The sequence below is a fragment of the Nicotiana tabacum genome, chromosome 17 (assembly GCF_000715075.1).
Source record: "Nicotiana tabacum cultivar K326 chromosome 17, ASM71507v2, whole genome shotgun sequence".
NCBI classification, from domain to species: Eukaryota; Viridiplantae; Streptophyta; class Magnoliopsida; order Solanales; family Solanaceae; genus Nicotiana; species Nicotiana tabacum.
In genome coordinates, this window is record NC_134096.1 from 124,984,149 (window position 1) to 125,004,506 (window position 20,358).

A 20,358-nucleotide genomic window follows, 5' to 3' on the forward strand; every position below is an offset into this window, starting at 1 on the left:
CACAAAAGAATTGCTATCGGTGGGTTGGTGGAGGAGAAACTCAAATCAATTTCATGTTCTTCCGCCCATGGCTCGAGACGCGCTAAATGTGCCGATTTCAAGAGTTGCATCAGAGAGCGCATTTAGCCAAGCAAGGCAGCAACTAGGAGATACCTGTCATTCATTGGGTAGCAACGCTTTGGATGTCCTAGTGTGCTTCAGAGATTGGATAAGATCAGAACATCAAAATCAAGGGCGTGAAGAGGTAGATGAAATGGAGGACCAGGAAATTGGAGATATAATAGTTTATGGTTCCGATTCAAGCAATACCGGAAACCAAGAACCTCATGTTGATATGGATGAACTTACAAAAATGATGCAAAGCATGTGATGTACTCTTTCTTATTTTTTATAATTGTTGTAAACTTTTAATTTGCAAGTTCAAAAATAAAAAAATCAAAATAGAACTTGTTAATTAATTTAAAGTATTATTTATTATTCAATGAAAATATGAAACGAAAGCTTTCGGAATTTGATCCTTATATATTGGTCTTATTAAATAATTTTTTGTAGCTACTTACTTTCAATTTTAAATTTCAAATTTAAAACTTTAAACTTTAAAAGTTTAGTTTTATGTCTTAAAATACTTATTTCTTTAACTAAAGTTTGCAAACACTTAAGTATCAATTACATTGAATAAGGAAAATATAATACACTTAAAAAAAAATAACTCAACCCAGTCCGGACCCGATAAGCCCGAATCCGGACGGGCCCAATTTAACCCGAAAATTCTCAACCCGCTAGCAGCCCGATAAGCCCGCCCACTATCCAGCCCGCCCACTATCCACCCCGCCCCAGTAACCGGACGTACTGTTTTTTTTTTCCGTCTGGTTAACAGCTTTATTTATAATACTACAACCAAATTAAGCACAAAGCATGAAGAAGCAACAAAGATCCTTCGGCGCCCCATAAGTGATAGCCTCAATTCACAAGCAGGCATAGGTCAATTTCAACTAAAAATTAGCCCATTAATACTGAACATCTCATACATCAAAGCCTAAATTATGAATGAAGAGGTACTAAATCCTTAATTGCGGCCTCAAATGATCAATACATACTAAACACCATAAAAAATACGCTTTTGAGGCAACAAACCATCACCATAGTTGTTTGCCTAACCTCGGCAAAGGGTTTGAAAGAAAGACTTAAGTTATAGGGGAATTACACTAGACAGACACCCTGTAATATGGCTGACGGCTCATATATGAAAATACCTTTACTAAATACCCTTTATGCCACAAGACTACTAGCTCGATCAATGCATAACAAGTACTTTTCAAACTTAATTATGTAATTTCAACACATGATTAACTTATAGTAATAAAATTCTCATTGAAAGTGGAAGATGGAAATACAACATTTCAGTAAACGATTAAACACTTCCGATTACATGTAATAAATGGTGAGAATTCCACAAGAAAATTTAATTTGAAATGAAGAGGACACTGGATTTGTCATCTCGATCTATCTTTAAAGTTGGGCTAGGCGACTAATATCAAAAGGGTATGCATCAGATGGCTTTTGAGCTCTATATGATCTCCTCCCAACTACTATATTTGCAGCTTCAGTTGGATGAAATGCATCCCAAAATAAATATTGATTTCTATTTCTGCATGGTCTTTGGAAAGGAAGACATGTAATCTGGCCATTATTCCTTCCTACCCCACAACATCCAGCATTTGTCACACTAAGTCCTGAAATTAATAGACTCAGATTAGATTAATTTATAAAGAAATATTTATAATTCCATGAAAGTGAATCATTTTCTAATTAGTCATGTAATGTGAGTTTAGTTCTTAAATTAAACTTAGATGAGAAAGCTTACCAAAGGCAAAGGGGTTATCAATTAAGTCTTGGAAAATCCCATAAGCATCAATGTAGATGAATTTTGCATCTGGTGTATTTCTATTCAAGTTATCAACAAGTGCCTTTAGTTTATTGTTGAATAATTGGTTTGCTACATTGATTCTTTGTACACAGGTTCTCCCATCTGGGCTGTTCTGGGCCAATGCATTTGGGCTGCACCCTATTTGGCCCACTCCAATCAAGGCAAACTTCCTTGCTCCATTATTGTATAAAATCTATGACCACAAAACATACAATTATCAAATACTATTAATGTCAAGAGTCCCTTTTTTCTTTCTACTTTATGTTTTTTTATATTATTTGTTCAGAAAGGGGGAGTAAATAAATATACTTACCTTTAGTTGCTGGGTGTATTGTTGAATAAGAACGCTAGCATATTGTTCAGGAGTGAACTGTCTGCTAGTGGGGTAATAAAGAGGCATGAAATAATTGTTGAGATAGTCATTGCTGCCCAATCCAACAGAGTATATGCACTTGCTCAAATAATCTGCTGCTGCATTTTCATTTCCTAGTATTTGCACTACTTGTTGCACTGTGTTTCTGTAATTATTCACTTGTCCAGAAAAGCTTATCCTTCCTCCCTATAAAAATTTCATAAAAACAACAATTTTCAAACTGAATAAAAAAAATGGACGAAAAGAAAAATTGAAAAGCATCACAAATTTTAAGAATAAAAAGTACCAGTTGTCTGCCAGTTTCATCTCTAATTCCAGCAGCTGCAGAAGCGTAATTGACACCTCCGAGAATGTCTCTACCCCTAGCAGTTGCATAGGGTGGAATATAACCATTGAAGCCCAGTTGTTCCGCTGTAAATTTAAGACATATCACAGTAAGTTAATCACAACTTTTTCCTAGCAAAAGCTCTAAAGAGAAAAATTTACAGCAAAATATATACGTAGTTTCTTTCTTTTCCTTTTTGTTTTCCCAATTACTATCATATGAATCACCACTGTTATACAATTTGGTTGCTCTTACATTATATACTCTCTTTTTAGGTAGCTGAAAGATTTTAAAGAAAGAATGTTTTTAGTTGGAGTTAGGACTTAGTAGTACTTTCAGGACAGGAATACTTATTGTCGACGTTTCCAGGCATGCAGCCAAATTTATTAAGGCGATAAAGTGCCACAAATAAACAATAAATATCGTGATTTTGATTTATGTTAATTGAAGAATAAAATGACAACTATAGCTATCAGAATCTTTTTGAAACTAGAGAGGGACAAAGGTGCTTCAGACGTAGATGAAGATAACACTTGAATATTTGTCCTATTATATAAAAGGAGTCAGCGACATTAAAAATAGTAATAAAAAAATTGAATCATATGTTGTTATAAAACAGACATAATTGCATAGATTTGGATCCTATAGACTCATTTTGTAAGAGGTTTTCCGAGCTTAAATTGTGTTGTTATTAACTTCATGCCAATCCAAACTAGAGATTTTGTCACACACACGCAAAGCAAAGTACTGTTGAATCTGCACTATATCACACGTACAAGAAAAAAAAGAGATGGGATCTTACCAATGACATCAACTGTAGTTTTTCCATTGGAAAATCTCCCCGTAGGACCACCAGGGAAATCAATACCATAAGGTAAGTAGTTAGCCCTAGCCAATGACTGAATATTGTTGTTATTCCCATTATCTACTAAAGAATCACCAAATATAAAATAACAAGGCACTTGTTGTGCATTTGCTCCATAATTTCCCAAGCTGATCAACCCTAAAACCACCACGTATTGCACCACCAATATCCATCTCCTCAACTCCCCGGTACCCATTCTAATTGTGAAACCCTTATCTTTAGCTAGCTAGAAGCGATAATAATGAGATGTGGGATGAAAAGTTTGGAAAATGAATGAGAATATATAGATGTTGAAAGTCAAACATAGAGAGACAAACGAGTGGGAATAGACCACCGAAAACTATTCATCTAAATTTATGTAATTTTTACAGATGAGAAGTTGGTTAGATTGCATTAAATTCACGCGGATATTATTAGTACTAGTAGATTTTCCACAGTGATTAGCCGGCCTCTCACTTTTTCTCTTTTTAGCTAATGTCACACTCTAAATTTTCACTCTTTGCATGGAGCTAGCTAAGTATACTTCATATATACACTATGAACAAAGTTCCTTGTTCATGCATGTACAATTAATGAGCTGTGTACTTAATTAGTCAGTGGTACTAAGCTACAAATTTGTCATCATCATCTCGATCATTGTATATTAATGATATAGGGACCGTGTTATTATTCATTAACACCTTAAATGATTAATGGTCTACTAATAAGCATGTACTTTTTGATAAAGCTTATTCTGAATCTTGCAGTTCAGTTGAATCGGTGCATTGTTTTCCTGAATAGTTGGGTGTTGTTAAAATCAGTTTAAATATAGAAGAGCAAACAAACTTAGCTTATTAAGTTTGAGTTTAGAGGAAAAAATATACTCTAAGCAATTTTGGATATCTTCTTTACTAGTATTTAATTTGGCGAGGAAGGGGGTGGTGGAGAGGCATGGGGAAGAAAAGGATGTGGTAAGAATTAAACTTCACATAACACATTGATGATATAGCTAGTTACCACATGCATATATAAATTCAATTTTACATTATTTTATCTTCATATTTAATATTCAGAAAAAATTAAATTCACAACCTCCCAACTACTAGGCAAGCATATAAATTAATTTTGCAATTTAAAGCGCCAAAATGCATATTGCAAAGTCTTAATCAGCTGTCATGAGCAAATCATGAAATGATCCAAGTCTTCTACAATTGTCTCAAATATTTGGTTTGACTTTACACATTAGCCAAAATAAAAAAGAACCATGCATGTGAGTAATGGCCCAGACCCAGAAGATAAAGAAGATAGCAAGTTTCAGTAGAAGAACAGTCCATATCAATAGCCATGCTAGCTAAGAGCTAGCTAGCCATAGGAGCCAATGCCATTAATGCAAAGTTTTGGGAAGACTTAGTCATATATATATGGTGAACAAAATCTACGAATTACATAAACGGGGATAAGGAGTTCTTGTATTTATGAGGAGAAGTGATGATAGTGTGGATAGAAATTGAATAGTGGATATTCTTACTAGCCACATGGTTTTGAAGAGGAAAGTAGGATACAGAAAGTTATGGGATCATTATATCGTTGACCATTTGGCCACCTTGAATTTGGTTGCGGAGTTGATTTTATAATAATTGGTTTTTAAAGAATAAAATAATTTAGGGATGGGTTCGTTGTCTAAAAAATTCAAACAGAAAGTGGATCCTAATTCATCAATTGGAACTTTAGAAACCCAAACAGAAAGTGAATCCTAATTCAAGTGGAACTTTAATAGAAAGATCATGTCCTTGGTAGTCAAATTATTAAGTACCAATCAGGCTTGTTCTTATAAGTTTAGTTGAGCTTTTATGACCTTTAATTTCTATTTAACTCGAACCATAATAATTTGTTGACTTTGTCAACTTTTATTTATTTGGTACTCTGTTTACAATATGATTTACTAGCAGTATTAAAAATTATATATCTTAACTTTAGCAATATAAATCCTCATGTCACGATCAAAGTTCAATCTGGAAGTCAATTTTGTGCAAGCTCTTTATATATGCAGTTGGATCTTGGATTCAGCTGATGAGGGTGCGTTGGATAGCTTTAGAAAGTCCAAGATCAAAGTGGTACAATCATACACACAAGAATTTGAAAGCTTAAAGGTTGGATAAGTGATACCTAGTTTGGATTTTGGAAAGCAATGTTACTACTGTGAATTAGAGATTGCAAGTTAGGAAATTATATCAATTAATGGTCGTCAAATAGGGAGGGTCCACGTATTATCGGTCAAGCAATTCTTAATATTGTAGTACAAGTATATTGACATACGTTATCAACAACATGACAAGAGCACAAATGCCTCCATTAGGAAAGACAATGTTGCAATTTTGAAGCAAGCAAAAAAAAAAGTCCTATAATTAAGTCGGGGACAAATTGGTCAAAAGTTTCATTAGAGCGAAGGTAATTAAAAGAGAAAATTACAAAAGGGTTCCTTTTGTTTAGGCGCTAGGGTAGGTCTAAAATAGTCCCTTAGATATACTTTGAGCAATTTTGGTCTTTTAAGCTTGCCACAATTAGTACTTTGATCTATGTCAAATACTTAATAAACTCCGGCAATTAGATTTGACATAAATTTTTTTTTGGGGGGGGGGGGGAGGTTATTTTAACAGAACTCATATTTGGAGGTTCATTTTTTTGCACTTTTTATTTTTATTTGTTGTCTATTTTTTAAAGGAATAGTGAGAGCGCCCAGATTGTCATACCCTTCTCGCATTGCAAGCATTGGCCACTCATCACATTCCCTTCAAACTTGCATGGCGGATCTATTTTTTGTTTATGTCAAGTATCTGGTGCAATTTTTTATCATGTAATTTTTATTATTTTTTGTCTATTCTAGTGTTTTTTGGTGTTATATTTTCTAGAATCTGCAGGAACTTTCCTAATATTTCTAGTTAAAATTTTCTTTTTCACAATTTTCATTACATTTGACAATCATAGTTTATTAAATATTTGAATACGGGCAAATGTTCGCACTTTGGATAAACTTAAAAGCTCAAAACTGCTCAAGAATATATCTAAGTGTCCATTTTCGTCATTTTCTCCAAATGGTGCCAATTACGTACGTACTTGATTGAGTCTCACATCCATAGACTGAAGTATAGTTTCTCTTCATGCTAAACTAAAGAATGTTTAACAGTGGATTCCCAGAAGGTGTTGATCTCGAAGCCACTTTGAGCAAATGTTGATGGGAAAGACAATTAGGGGCTTCTATTTGACATATTGCAGTTTTTACTTTTTACACTCGAGACTACGTATAGTTACATAATACGTTATATATTTTGCTTGAAGGACACTTCCTGTAAGTAAATGAAGTAAGTTAAAACTAAAACGACATTGTTCTACTATAATTTATTAAATGCTATCGAATACACCGTTTAATGGGAAAATCTACACGCACTATTTGAAACTAAAAAAGGAAAAAAAAATAAAATTAAGAAGCAAGTCGTTGAACTGATCACATGTAGGACAAAGCTACAACATTTCTCAAATAATAAAATTAATTTATAACTCATAGTACATTATATATGACAATTACAATAGAAAATTCCACGAGAATATTATAGAAGAGGATGAGTGATTTGATTTAGCCTCATTTCTTATCTTCAGAGTTGAGCTAAGCGCTGAATATCAAAAGGATAAGAATCTGATGGTCTTTCAGCTCTGTATGATCTCCTCCCAACAATTACATTTGCAGCTTCACCTGGATGGAATGCATCCCAGAATAGATATTCATCTCTATTTGGGCATGGATTTTGTAGAGGAAGGCATGTTATTTGCCCATTGTTCCTTCCTACTCCACAACATCCAGCATTTGTCACTCTAAATCCTGAAAAAATAATTAAAAGTCAAATGTCTTAGCTGATTTCCCAAAAAAATTAAAAAATTGATGCCTAATAATTAGGTAACATTTATGTACGAAAAGTTTTTATTTAGTCAAAATCTCATGAGGCATAGGTTGTTTTAACGTACACGAAATGTGTAATCATTTCATCTAAAAGCTTAAGTTGTATGAGAGAATTCACTTTTATTTATTTAATTATGTCCTCAACATACACACATAATTATTGAGAAGAAGAAATCATTACCAAATGCTGAGGGATTGTCAATTAAATCTTGGAAGATGTCATAAGCATTAATGTAGATGAATTTTGCATCTGGTGTATTGCTGTTGAAATCATCCACAATACCCCTTAGCCTACTGTTGAATAGCTGGTTTGCAACATTTATATTTTGTGCACAGGTTTTGCCATCAGGACTGTTTTGTGCCAGAGAATTTGGGCTACAACCAATTTGCCCCACTCCAATTAAGACAAACTTCCTTGCTCCATAGTCATACAAAGTCTGAAGCAATACACAAATACGCGAAAGCACAATTAGAGTTGACTTGTGTGGATGGTGTGAGTTAATTTGTCGAAAATAAATAAAGAATTAACTTAAATAGGTAAACTTACCTTCAATTGTTGAGTGTACTGTTGAATAAGAACATCAGCATATTGCTCAGGATTGAATTGTCTGCTAGTGGAGTAATAAAGGGGCATGAAATAATTATTGAGATAATCGTTGCTGCCCAGTCCAACTGAGTATATGCACTTGCTCAAATAATTTGCAGCTGAAGCTTCATCTCCTAGTATTTGCACCACTTGTTGCACTGTATTCCTGTAATTATTTACCTGCGCAGCAAAGCTAATCCTCGCTCCCTATAAAGATTATGTAAACAGAACTTCAGAAATGTGAAAATAAGAAAAGATAAATGTCTTATCAATGTATAAAAACCCAAGAAAATCAAAGGAAATGAAGAATTACCAATTGCTGGCCAGTTTCTTCTCTAATTCCAGCAGCTGCAGATGCATAATTGACCCCTCTGAGTATGTCTTCACCCCTTGCAGCTGCATAGGGTGGAATATAATCCTCGAACCCCAAAAGCTCAGCTGTAAAGTTAAATACAATGTTTATATAGTAAGAATATTTGGTTTATTCTGTAAAAGTTAAAGAAAGAAACAAATTGTGGAAAGGAAAGCTGAGGCTTTTATGTTACTCCTTATTTTCAACCCTCCGTTGCCTTTTCTTTTTCCTTCTTTTTGAACGGAAAAGGTAGAATTATGCCTTATATTCTATCTTTAGATGTTAGGTAGAATTAAGATTGTGATAGGCGGATAGCATCATAATTAACATCCTACTCCTACACGGCTTCACAGAAATTTATTAGTGTAATAAATTAGCAGACACACATATTATCACATTGTGGGATAAATTAGTGTAGAAAATGAAAGGTGCGTGCTAATGCTTGTATAAAAATAACAAAGGTAACATAGGAATCTTTTCTACAAACGGAAGGAGCAAGTGGTATATTAAGTCTATCACAAAGAGTTTCCTTTTTTATGAGAGACAAATACAAGCCTTTCCAAAGAAATAAATCCATCAGTCAATAAGGAATAATTGATCAACCAGCATATCAATGAGGATTTATGAATTTTATATTCGTTACATGAAATTTGCTTTTAGCTTTAGAATGAAACAGAAACCATAACAATATTATTATTAATTAATTTGAGAGAAGTCGTATATCCTCCATAGGGTTGACAGCATAGACGCTTAATCCACAGAGAGAGAGAGAGAGAGAGTGCATATATAGTTTACTTAAGTAAGTTAATAACTAGGAATAAGCTACCTGCAGACTCGTTTTGGTACCATAAATACATTAGCTATTTGAAAATTCTAAGTTGAAATAAGTTACTACATTACTTCTATTTAACAAAAATCTTACCATCCCTAAAATTGAAAATGATGCATTTCAGGGGAAAACAAACACAGAGAAAACCAAGAGAGATACTTACCAATAACATCAACTGTAGTTTTTCCATTGGAAAACCTCCCAGTTGGACCACCAGGGTAATCTATACCATAAGGCAAGTAATTAGCCCTAGCCAATGACTGAATATTGTTGTTATTTCCATTATCTACTAATGAATCACCAAATATAAAATAACAAGGCACTTGGGGATCTCCTTTTGCCCCATAATATTCCCCCAAATTCAATCCCAGAAACACCACATACACCATCATCCATTTCATCACTTCCCTACCCATTATAATCCTACGTAAGAAAAAGAAAGTAGAATAAGAAAATAAAGAGTCTTTGAGACAGGGATGAGAGAAGCTTCAAATCAGTGTCTAGTATATATATATGGGTTGAGGTCAATGAGTGAGAGACAAAAAGACTAAAGAGTACTGGGAAGACTTTAATTTATGGAAAGTCAGTAATTAAGAGGTTAGTTGGATGCATTTAATTTCACGCGGCGGAGAAAGTGTGATGAGCAGTGAGATTCCACAGTGTGACTATATACAGTAGTGTCATTTGCATATTTCCTTTTAGTTAATTTCACAGATTTCCAATGTCTCTGAAACTGATGTGCATGTGCATGGGACTTCAATTTCTGATCAAGGAAGAGAACCAATCAGTTTTATATTGGGAGAAATGAACTGTGAATTCCATGGTAGTAGTTAATTAGCTGCTACAGAAATCATTTTCTCAATGATTGTAAAATATCAACTCCTTTATTGCACTGCTGCCAGCGCTCTTTCATTCTCTTTCTACTGTTTCACTTTATGTGTTACATAGTTTATCAGCGTCCATTAAAAGAACGAGGAAATTCAACATCTAATATATATATAATTTTTGCCTATATATAGTGTAATTTTCTGTCGAACGAGGTTCCCTTCCGCCCTCGGCTCAGCCCATGCCAGCAATTGCAAACATTACTTAAAATGACCATGTCTGGAAAAAAAATCATCATTATGGACAAGATTATGGACAAGCAATCAGTGGTGAACCCAAAATTGAGTTCTGATTATTACTCTCTGTCAAGTGTCAACTACTTCCCCTCCCACTGAGTCACTCTTTCACACGCACACGTATACTATATAGTTTGAGCTAAACACAACGAGTTTGACACGGTAGAATTTATTGAACCCATTGCGTCTAGCCGCAATCAATCACTCACCATGTCACACGACAGTTACACAAGAATAACAAGTGACTTGCCTGCTATGTGAAAGTTGATGAGTAACTATTACTAATATATTTTTGCGATCAAGTTGTTCGTAAATGATATACATCGTTATTATTCAAGCTAGCTAGAGAAAGCTGTACGAAGCATTAGTAACATTAAATTCCTTTGGAAAAGGTCAAACTAATGCTCAGAACGACTTAGTGATCAGACAGAAACAGCAAGCTAACATGGAGGGGGAGTGGAGAAATGAATGAGTGTTGGGATTTTATGAAGGGAAGTTATGAAGATATAGGGACCCTAGGGTATTCAATGCACGGAAAATTACCAGTCTCATGGTTTTTGAAGATGGTGAAATTAGAATGCTGAAATTTATTGCATATCGATCTACTTGCCGACATGTCTTATATATCTTGAGAAGGCTTTTCTTCTTTTCTTTTTTTCTCGTTTTAGTGGGGTTGGATCAAGGGTAAAACAGACTTGCATCCAATGTTACACCAAATAAATTAGTGCAAGACGTGTTTACTCCTTTATCGGTTAACTATGGTTAACCGTTGTATTTTCACTTTAACCTTTTTAATGTTATTATTAAGTTGCTAAATTAGATATAAACACCTTAGTATTTCCTGGTGATCGCCTTGACGGGGTCTATCTCATTCAAAAGCCAAAGTAATAGGCATGTGCCTAAGGAAAATATTTGGCTGAGAATTTCTTTGGTTTGGTAGCCAACTTTGTTGAATTTCTTTGGTTTGGTAACCAACTTTGTTGAATTTCTTTGGTTTGGTAGCCAATTTTATTGAATTTCTTTGGTTTGGTAGCCAACTTTGTTGAATTGTCAACATTGAAGAAAAAGAAGAAAAATTGTGTGCAAACTGTCAAATATAGTAGGCTTTATAGAGTGAGGCTTCGGCTATAAAAATAGAGTTTCGACTCTCATTTCTACACACCAACAAAGAAAGAAAGAAAGAAATAAAGAAAGAGTGAGGTTTCACAGACAAGGTATAAGAAAATAGTCTGTGAGAAAAATAGAGAGTGAGCGATATTGTAGTGAGGTGGGAATATCAAAAGAGGATTATTTCTATAGGGGGTTTATTCCCAATAACTGGTATCAGAGCACAGATTCTGGTCGTTCACAAAAATACTATTCACTGTCGGTAGTACTTTACTCGGTGAAAAATAAAAATGTTCGGAGTAAAGTACGAGGTAGCAAAATTTAACGGAGATAACGGTTTCTCAACATGGCAAAGAAGGATGAGAGATCTGCTCATCCAACAAGGATTACACAAGGTACTAGATGCTGATGCCTAAAAGCCTGATACCATAAAAGTTGAGGATTGGACTGACTTGGATGAAAGGGCTGCTAGTGCAATCAGGTTGCACTTATCAGATGATGTGATAAATAACATCATTGATGAAGACACCACGCGTGGTATTTGGACAAGGTTGGAAAGCATATACATGTCCAAAATGCTGACAAATAAATTGTACCTGAAGAAGCAGCTATACGCCCTACCCATGGGTGAAGGTACGAATTTTTTATCACATTTAAATGTGTTTAACGGACTAATCACACAGCTCGCCAATCTCAGAGTGAAAATCGAGGAAGAAGATAAAGCCATCTTGCTATTGAACTCATTACCATCTTCGTACGATAATTTGGCAACAGCCATCCTACACGGTAAGACTATCATTGAGTTGAAAGATATCACACCGGCCCTTCTACTCAATGAGAAGATGAGAAATAAGCTTGAAAATCAAGGACATGCTCTCATCACAGAAGGTAGATACATGAGTTATCAAAGGAGTTCGTACAACTATGGTAGATCCAGAGCTCGTGGGAAGTCTAAGAACCGATCCAAATCAAAAGTCAAAAATTGCTACAATTGTGATCAACCAGGTCACTTCAAAAGAGATTGCCCAAATCCAAGGAAAGGCAAAGGTGAAAGCAGTGGCCATAAGAATGACGACAACACAGCCGCCATGGTGCAAAACAATGATAATGTTGTCCTCTTTATAAATGAGGATGAGGAATGCAAGCACTTGTCAGGTCTAGAGTCGGAATGGGTGGTTGATACAATAACATATTACCATGCCACACCGGTAAGAGATCTTTTTTGTAGATATGTAGCAGGTGATGTCGGCACTGTGAGGATGGGTAACACAAGTTACTCAAAGATTGCGGGGATCGGTGACATTTGTATCAAGACCAATGTCGGATGCACATTGGTTCTAAAGGACGTGTAACATGTACCTGATTTGTGGATAAACTTAATCTCGGGAATTGCTTTAGACCGAGATGGATACGTAAATTATTTTGCAAATCAAAAGTGGAGACTCACCGAGGAATCATTGGTGATTGCAAAGGGAGTTTCTCGTGGCACGTTTTACAGGACAAATGCAAAATATGGCAAGGTGAATTGAACGCGGCACAAGATGAGATTTCTGCAGATTTGTTGCACAAAAGGATGGGTTATATAAGCGAGAAGGGATTGCAGATTCTTGTCAGGAAATCACTCATTTCCTATGCCAAAGGTACAATGGTAAAACCTTGTGACTACAGTTTATTTGGTAAGTAGAATAGAGTCTCATTTCAGACATCATCTGGAAAAAAAATTGAATATACTTGATTTGGTATATTCTGATGTTTGTGGTTCAATGGAAATTGAATCTATGGGTGGTAACAAATATTTTGTTACTTTTATTGATGATGCTTCACGAAAATTATGGATTTATATTTTGAAAACTAAAGATCAGGTGTTTCATGTTTTCCAGAAGTTTCATGCTATGGTGAAAAGGGAGACATGCCAAAAGCTAAAGCGTCTCAGAAGTGACAATGGAGGTGAGTACACTTCAAGGGAATTTGAAGAGTATTGTTCGAGCCATGGGATCATACATGAAAAGATAGTTCCTGGAACCCCATAACAAAATGGCATAGCCGGAAGGATGAACCGCACTATTATGGAGAAGGTGAGAAGCATGCTCAGAATGGCTAAAATGCCTAAGTCATTCTGGGGTGAAGCAATTCAGACAGCCTGTTACCTGATTAATAGGAGCCCATCAGTTCCGTTGGTGTTTGACATCCTAGAGAGAGTTTGGACCAACAAGGAGGTGTCCTACTCGTATCTGAAGATATTCGGTTGTAGAGCTTTTGCACATGTACCAAAGGAGCAGAGAACAGAGTTGGATGATAAATATGTTCCCTGCATATTCATCGAATATGGAGATAAAGAGTTCGGATATAGATTGTGGGATCCTGTAAAGAAGAAGGTCATCAGAAGCAGAGATGTAGTCTTCCGAGAAAGTGAAGTTGGAACTACTGATGATATACTAGAGAAGGCCAAGAATGGTATAATTCCTAACCTTGTTACTATTCATTCTACTTCTAACCATCCTACAAGTGCAGAAAGTAGGATCGACGAGGTTGCCGAGTAGGGGGAGCAACCTAGTGAGGTTATTAAGCAGGGGGAGCAACTTGATGATGATGTCGAGCAAGTGGAGTGCCCCACTCAGGAAGAAGAACAACCTCAACCTCTGAGGAGATCAGAGAGGCTAGGGGTAGAGTCATGCAAGTACCCTTCCACAGAGTATGTCCTCATCAATGATGAAGGGGAGCCAGAAAGTCTTAAGGAGGTATTGTCTCATCCAGAAAAGAACTAGTGATGAAAGTCATGTAAGAGGAGATGAAATCTCTACAGAAAAATGGCACGTACAAGCTGGTTGAACTTCCAAAGGAAAAAAGACCACTAAATTGAAAATGGGTCTTTAAACTCAAGAAAGATGAAAATGGCAAGTTGGTCATATACAAAGCTCGATTGGTAGTAAAAGGCTTCGAACAGAAGAAAGGTATTGATTTTGACAAATTTTCTCACATGTTGTCAAAATGACTTCTATTCGAACAATTTTGAGTTTAGCAGCTAGCCTAGATCTTGAAGTGGAGTAGTTGGATGTGAAAACTGTATTTCTTCATGGAAATTTGGAAGAGGAGATTTATATGGAGCATCCAGAAGGATTTGAAGTAGCTGGAAAGAAACGCATGGTGTGCAAATTGAATAAGAGTCTTTATGGATTGAAGCAGGTACCAAGGAAATGGTACATAAAGTTTGACTCATTCATGAAAAGTCAAACATACATAAAGACCTATTCTGATCCATGTGTATACTTCAAAAGATTTTCTGAGAATAACTTTATTATATTGTTGTTGTATGTGGACGACATATTAATTGTAGGAAAAGACAAGAGGTTGATCGCAAAGTTGAAGGGAGATTTGTCCAAGTCATTTGATATGAAGGACTTGGGCCCAGTACAACAAATTATGGGTATGAAGATAGTTCGAGAGCGAACAAGTAGAAAGTTGTGGTTGTATCAGGAGAAGTACATTGAACGTGTACTGGAATGCTTCAACATGAAGAATGCTAAGCTAGTCATCACACCTCTTGCTGGCCATTTGAAGTCGAGCAAGAAGATATGTCCTACAATAGTGGAGGCAAAAGGGAACATGGCTAGAGTTCCTTATTCTTCAGCAGTCGGAAACTTGATGTATGCAATGGTATGCACCATACCTGATATTGCTCATGCAGTTGGTTTTGTTAGCAGATTCCTTGAAAGTCCTGGAAAGGAACATTGGGAAGCAGTCAGGTGGATACTCGTGTATCTAAGAGGTATTGTAGGAGATTGCTTGTGTTTTGGAGGATCCGATCCAATCTTGAAGGGATACGCAGATGTTGATATGGTCGGTGCTATTGATAATAGAAAATTCACTACTGGATATCTATTTACTTTTTTAGGGGGATCTATATCATGGCAGTCTAAATTGTAGAAGTGTGTTGTACTTTCAACAACTGAAGCAGAGTATTATTGCCGCTACAGAAGCTGGCAAGGAGATGGTATGGCCCAAGCGGTTTTTTTAAGAGCTGGAATTGTATCAAAAGGAGTATGTCGTCTATTGTGACAGTCAAAGTGCAATACACTTGAGCAAGAACTCCATGTATCATGCAAGAACAAAGCATATAGAAGTGAGATATCATTGGATTCATGAGCAGGTGGAGAACGAATCTTTACAGGTAAAAAAGATTCACACGAGTGAAAATCCTACTGATATGTTGACCAAGGTGGTATCAAGAGACAAGTTCGAGCTATGCAAAGAACTTGTCGGGATGCACTCAAACTAGAAGACAGTGTTACCTCCTCTAGATGAATGAGACTGGAGGGGGAGATTGATGAGGTCCATCTCATTCAAAGGCCAAAGTAATAGGCATGTGCCTAAGGAAAATATTTGGCTGAGAATTTCTTTGGTTTGGTAGCCAACTTTGTTGAATTTCTTTGGTTTGGTAGCCAACTTTGTTGAATTGTCAACATTGAAGAAAAAGAAGAAAAAGTATGTGCAAATTGTTAAATATAGTAGGCTTTAGAGAGTGAGGCTTACGCTATATAAGGAGAGCTTCGGCTCTCATTTCTACACACCAACAAAGAAAGAAAGAAAGAAAGAAAGAAAGAAAGAGGTTTCACAGACAAGGTATAAGAAAATAGTTTGTGAGAAAAATAGAGAGTTAGCGATATTGTAGTGAGGTGGGAATATCAAAAGAGGATTATTTATTTTGAGTGTTGTAGTGGTCTTTGGAGTATTTTACTCGGACCTACAAAGTGTAAAATTCTTTGCTATAGTGATATTAGTTGCTCGTCTTGGGGCCGTGGTTTTTTCCTTATTCAAAAGGGTTTTTCACGTAAAAAATTTGGTGTCGTTGTCACTCTTTTATTCTTGTAAATTACCGTATCTCGATGCTACGTTATTATTCCGCTTTTATTACTGTGAATATTATTTCTGTAGGGGGTTTATTCCTAACACGCATGATCGGTGAGGGAATGTGATAATTCTTGGTATTATAGCAAACTTCGGATCGATCAAAACGGGTTAGGCAATGGTTCTTCAGCGCTACGATAGGTTGAATGGGAAATGGATCTTTAGGATTCGAGATACAAGTTCCATGCAGCAAAGAACTAGCACAGCATGTTAGATTAGATAAATACTGCTCAAGTTAATTTCTTAATTTCTTGAAATTCTTTGCATATCTTCCTTTTAATTTTGTTTTTTCTTCTTTAAATGGATTTGTGTGCTAGTGGAACTTGAATAAGGGAGGGAAATGAACCATTCAACGGAAGTGCGCCACACTTTCTTTAAAATTTAATTATTCGATATCTGAAACTCATTTGTCGACTAATGTTGATTAATGCAAGTAAATACAGTACTAGTGATACATTAGGGAGGTAAAGCGTTGATTCTTTGCTGAAAATGGCACTCTAAGTATATGATAATCAGGGGTTGAAGTCATGTCACAAGCTAGGTAGTTCTGATTTTAAAGAAGTCATTTATGATAATGCACATGGTATACATCTGTACGACCTTCCAAAGTCAAACTAATGGAGTAATAGACTTGTCCATTATTAAACCGATGATGATAAGAATAAACGTTTTGCTTAAAGCAAGCACCTACTTCAATTAGCTATTAGCTCGTCGTAACGTATTCATAGCCATCTTTATATTCAGAAAATAATTTCACTGGAATAATCTCTTTGAATGAATCCTATCTACTGAAAACGTTTGTAATTTCACCTTTACTGCATTTAGCAAGATTATTTGCTGGAATATCTCAGTAAATTTTTTATTTATCATTTTCACAAAAACTTGAGCTCCCGTCTATGGTGTACCGGTAAAGTTCAGGGTGGTTGTTCTTCAATAGACAACATCAGAGATGTTAGAGAGAAGCCAGAGACAAATTTAACGACTTTTTAAACAACAAGAAGCAATGGAATTCGTTTTCTGGGTCTTAAAACATTTTACTTTATTTTCTTGTTTTAACATGGAAAATGTAATTGAGATAATAACAGACATCTTCATCTGGGATTGAATTGGGAAAGAAGTGGTTCATTTTTCTTTTATCACAGTAGAATTCAGTTACCTTAACTTGACAAGTACAAACTTATCAAATTTTCTTATACCAAGAAATTCTCATAAGCTCAACGGACTTACACCAAGATAGAATACGAGTAATAGCCGCTCTTAAAATAATAGCCGAAAATATATATATATATTTTGTATACTTTTTGTATATTTATATATTTAGTATGTTATATATAAAAATTATTCAAATTTTATATACTTTTTCGGCTACCGAATATAAATAGTTTTTGGCACAGCTGAAAAGTGAAAAAAAAAAAAAGGTATGTGGTACATTTTCTTACGTGAATAGCTTATCAAATTTATTTTATAGAATTTTTTTACTTCTACTTTAAAAGTGAAGTTACTTCCTTTATACTTGAAAAATTCTCCACAATTTAATCCAGAATGGATCTTTAGATTTCTAAATTAACTCTTAACAAAAGTGCAGTAAAAGGATGAGCTAGTAAATCCCTTGTCCTCCACACTTAAAATTCACAAGAATGTAGTTGATTTTAGGATTGAGTTCCCGTATTCACTAATTTTAAGATATTGGACCTTCAGATAAACACACTAGTTTTAGTTCTTCAATCCATTTCAGTTATATCAGGTACCTTTACAAATTGCTAGCTTTAAGATCTCAAAGCTTCAAAAAATTTCAGTGAGCCCCATAACTAGGTCAAACTTTTGCAGAAATAGGATACATTAAGGGCTGGTGTTTAAATTTTGTCCCCAGTTTTATAATGTTTTTACAGATATAAGAATAAGCGGTTGGGACATAGCTTGTTCCCCGCGCTTGTTCAAAGTTATGCCCGCCCCGCATAATCCCCCCACCCCCCAACATAAGAACTTTGAATAAGATATGCTCTATTAACCTACTTGGCAAAACGTACTTAGACGATTCTATTTGTGCAAATCTCCCCTGAGTGGACATGTCTTCTGGGCCTTTTTCTTAGTTCTCTTCGTTTAGTAAAAATAGTAAAAATTGCACGGGGTCTATTTGGTCGCCCCAATTTAACCTATACCCACTTTTTAAACAAATTCAAGCCTTTTTCTCCTCATCCTTCTTCTTCGGATGATATTATTCTTTCCTCTAGATAATATTATTATTCATATTATTATTCTTCACATAAAGCGAAGCTCTTGGATTCAGGAAACATGGTTTAATTGATGATTTGTCAGGGAAGCCACTATGGCAAAGTTTTGATGAACCCACTGATGCCTTCCTTCCTGAGGATGGACGACGTGAAGCTCAAGTTGACTGCTTGGAATATTACCCAAAAGGACCCAAGCACTGAAGTGCATCCTCTAGGAGCTGAAGTTCAGCAAATACTAAACAAACTTCAGCTCCTAAAATACTGAAGTTCAGCAGATACTAAACAAACTTCAGCTCCTAGAATGCTGAAGTTCAGCAATTACAAAACAAAAACTTCAGCCAAAATTGCTCAAGTTCAGCAATTATTAAACTGAAGTTTTCCATTGTACTATGAACTGAAATTTGCGCGATTGCCTTTGGAAGTCAGCAAAAATATCTGAAGTTTTGCTTTGATAAGGCTACACTTCAGGCAAAACATTCTGAAGTTCAAACTTCAGACATAAATTTTTGCTACTTCAGGCCCGTATACCTGAAGTTACCCGAAAAGTGGGTACGCTTGTAATTTTTTTTGCAAAACGGGTATAGGTTAAAATGTGACCCAAAAACTGGGTATAGATGCAAATTCCCCCTTCGTTTAAGATACCTTTTTCTTGAGTTCTTAGGTCCTTTTCTTCGTGTTGCATCTTCAGCTAATAGCCTCATAAACTCAATGGACTTAATTTTTACCACTTTTTGTTCTTGAATTTTTCTAGCCGTCATCAAACTTCTTTTTTAATCTTTCAACCTTCATTAGGATCTGGATTAATCAAGTTTAAATCCTTAAACTTCAGACCCTCTGCAAACAATCAAATATCCAAAAAGGAAACTTGGCATTAAATGTACAGGACCATCAGTTCTCAATACTTCACATAGATTCTTTTGCAAATTCCTTCAGTAGTTCAAAGTCCCTTTTCCATTATAGGGCTCTACTAGTCCACGAGCTTTAGTTTTCCAATCAGATAACAAGAATGAAACTAAATGCATCAATGTGGCTGACCATCTGATGAGATGCTTGGGCAACTCCAGAATTTAAATTCAAGCTACTCAGAAGTCAGATGTATGCAATAGTTAAGTAAACTATGTAATCTTGCCTAATACTTGCTAGGCATGCAGCAAATGCTAGTAGAGCAGGTTAACACTTGATAGAATAACATTAAGCTAAAAACAACATTCTCTTTTGCCTTCCCTTGTCCTGAGGAAGTGAGGATGATCATCTATCACGAATTCCATGCCAGTATATCTTGCTCTATGGTGAGACATGCAGCAAATGCTAGTAGAATAGATTAACGTTTGATAGAATAACACTAAGGCAAAACAACCATAATTTGCATTTTCTTTCACAATATAAAAGCCTTTAGAAAGTAGGTCATGATGAACACCATGTGGACATGCACACCGCTGCATTATCCAACACAAGAACCTTCCGCCGAGTCTAAGGCAAGGAAAACTCAGATTGCCCTGCCTGGAAAGAAAACTACAGGCCCTAAATTACAACAGGCTCCCCGAGCATGTTAAAAGTTTGTCCCAGAGTTGCTCCCCCCGGCCGAAACACTTACAGAAGCTCCTGTGTCAATCACCAACTGATACTTCAATTTGGACAAATGCAAGGGAAATAGCACTTTTGGTTACGAATGACTTAACATTTACTAGCTAATTGTCATTAAGGTCAGAGAGGACTGCACAAGGGACAAAGAGGAAAAGGAAGATAATATCGTAATAAAACAAAATTCAATGTGATTACCAATATTAAAGCCAGACAGTTCTGATT

General features: G+C 35.6%; 2 protein-coding genes across 2 annotated transcripts; both read right to left on the minus strand.

Annotated features, from left to right (window-relative positions):
- Window positions 1-1,349: 1,349 nt before the first annotated feature.
- LOC107787241 (GDSL esterase/lipase At1g29670) lies at window positions 1,350-3,762 on the minus strand. The gene is made up of 5 exons (XM_016608785.2): window positions 3,428-3,762; window positions 2,587-2,711; window positions 2,241-2,486; window positions 1,865-2,120; window positions 1,350-1,733 (listed from the first exon to the last, which is right to left on the minus strand). Exons 1-5 carry the CDS (start codon window positions 3,684-3,686, stop codon window positions 1,510-1,512), a joined length of 1,110 nt encoding a protein of 369 aa, XP_016464271.2. The 5' UTR covers window positions 3,687-3,762; the 3' UTR covers window positions 1,350-1,509.
- Window positions 3,763-6,996: 3,234 nt separating this feature from the next.
- On the minus strand, window positions 6,997-9,686 carry LOC107787239 (GDSL esterase/lipase At5g45670-like). Its single transcript, XM_016608784.2, has 5 exons — window positions 9,352-9,686; window positions 8,321-8,445; window positions 7,969-8,214; window positions 7,603-7,858; window positions 6,997-7,343 (listed from the first exon to the last, which is right to left on the minus strand). Exons 1-5 carry the CDS (start codon window positions 9,602-9,604, stop codon window positions 7,120-7,122), a joined length of 1,104 nt encoding a protein of 367 aa, XP_016464270.1. The 5' UTR covers window positions 9,605-9,686; the 3' UTR covers window positions 6,997-7,119.
- Between the last annotated feature and the right edge of the window lie 10,672 nt (window positions 9,687-20,358).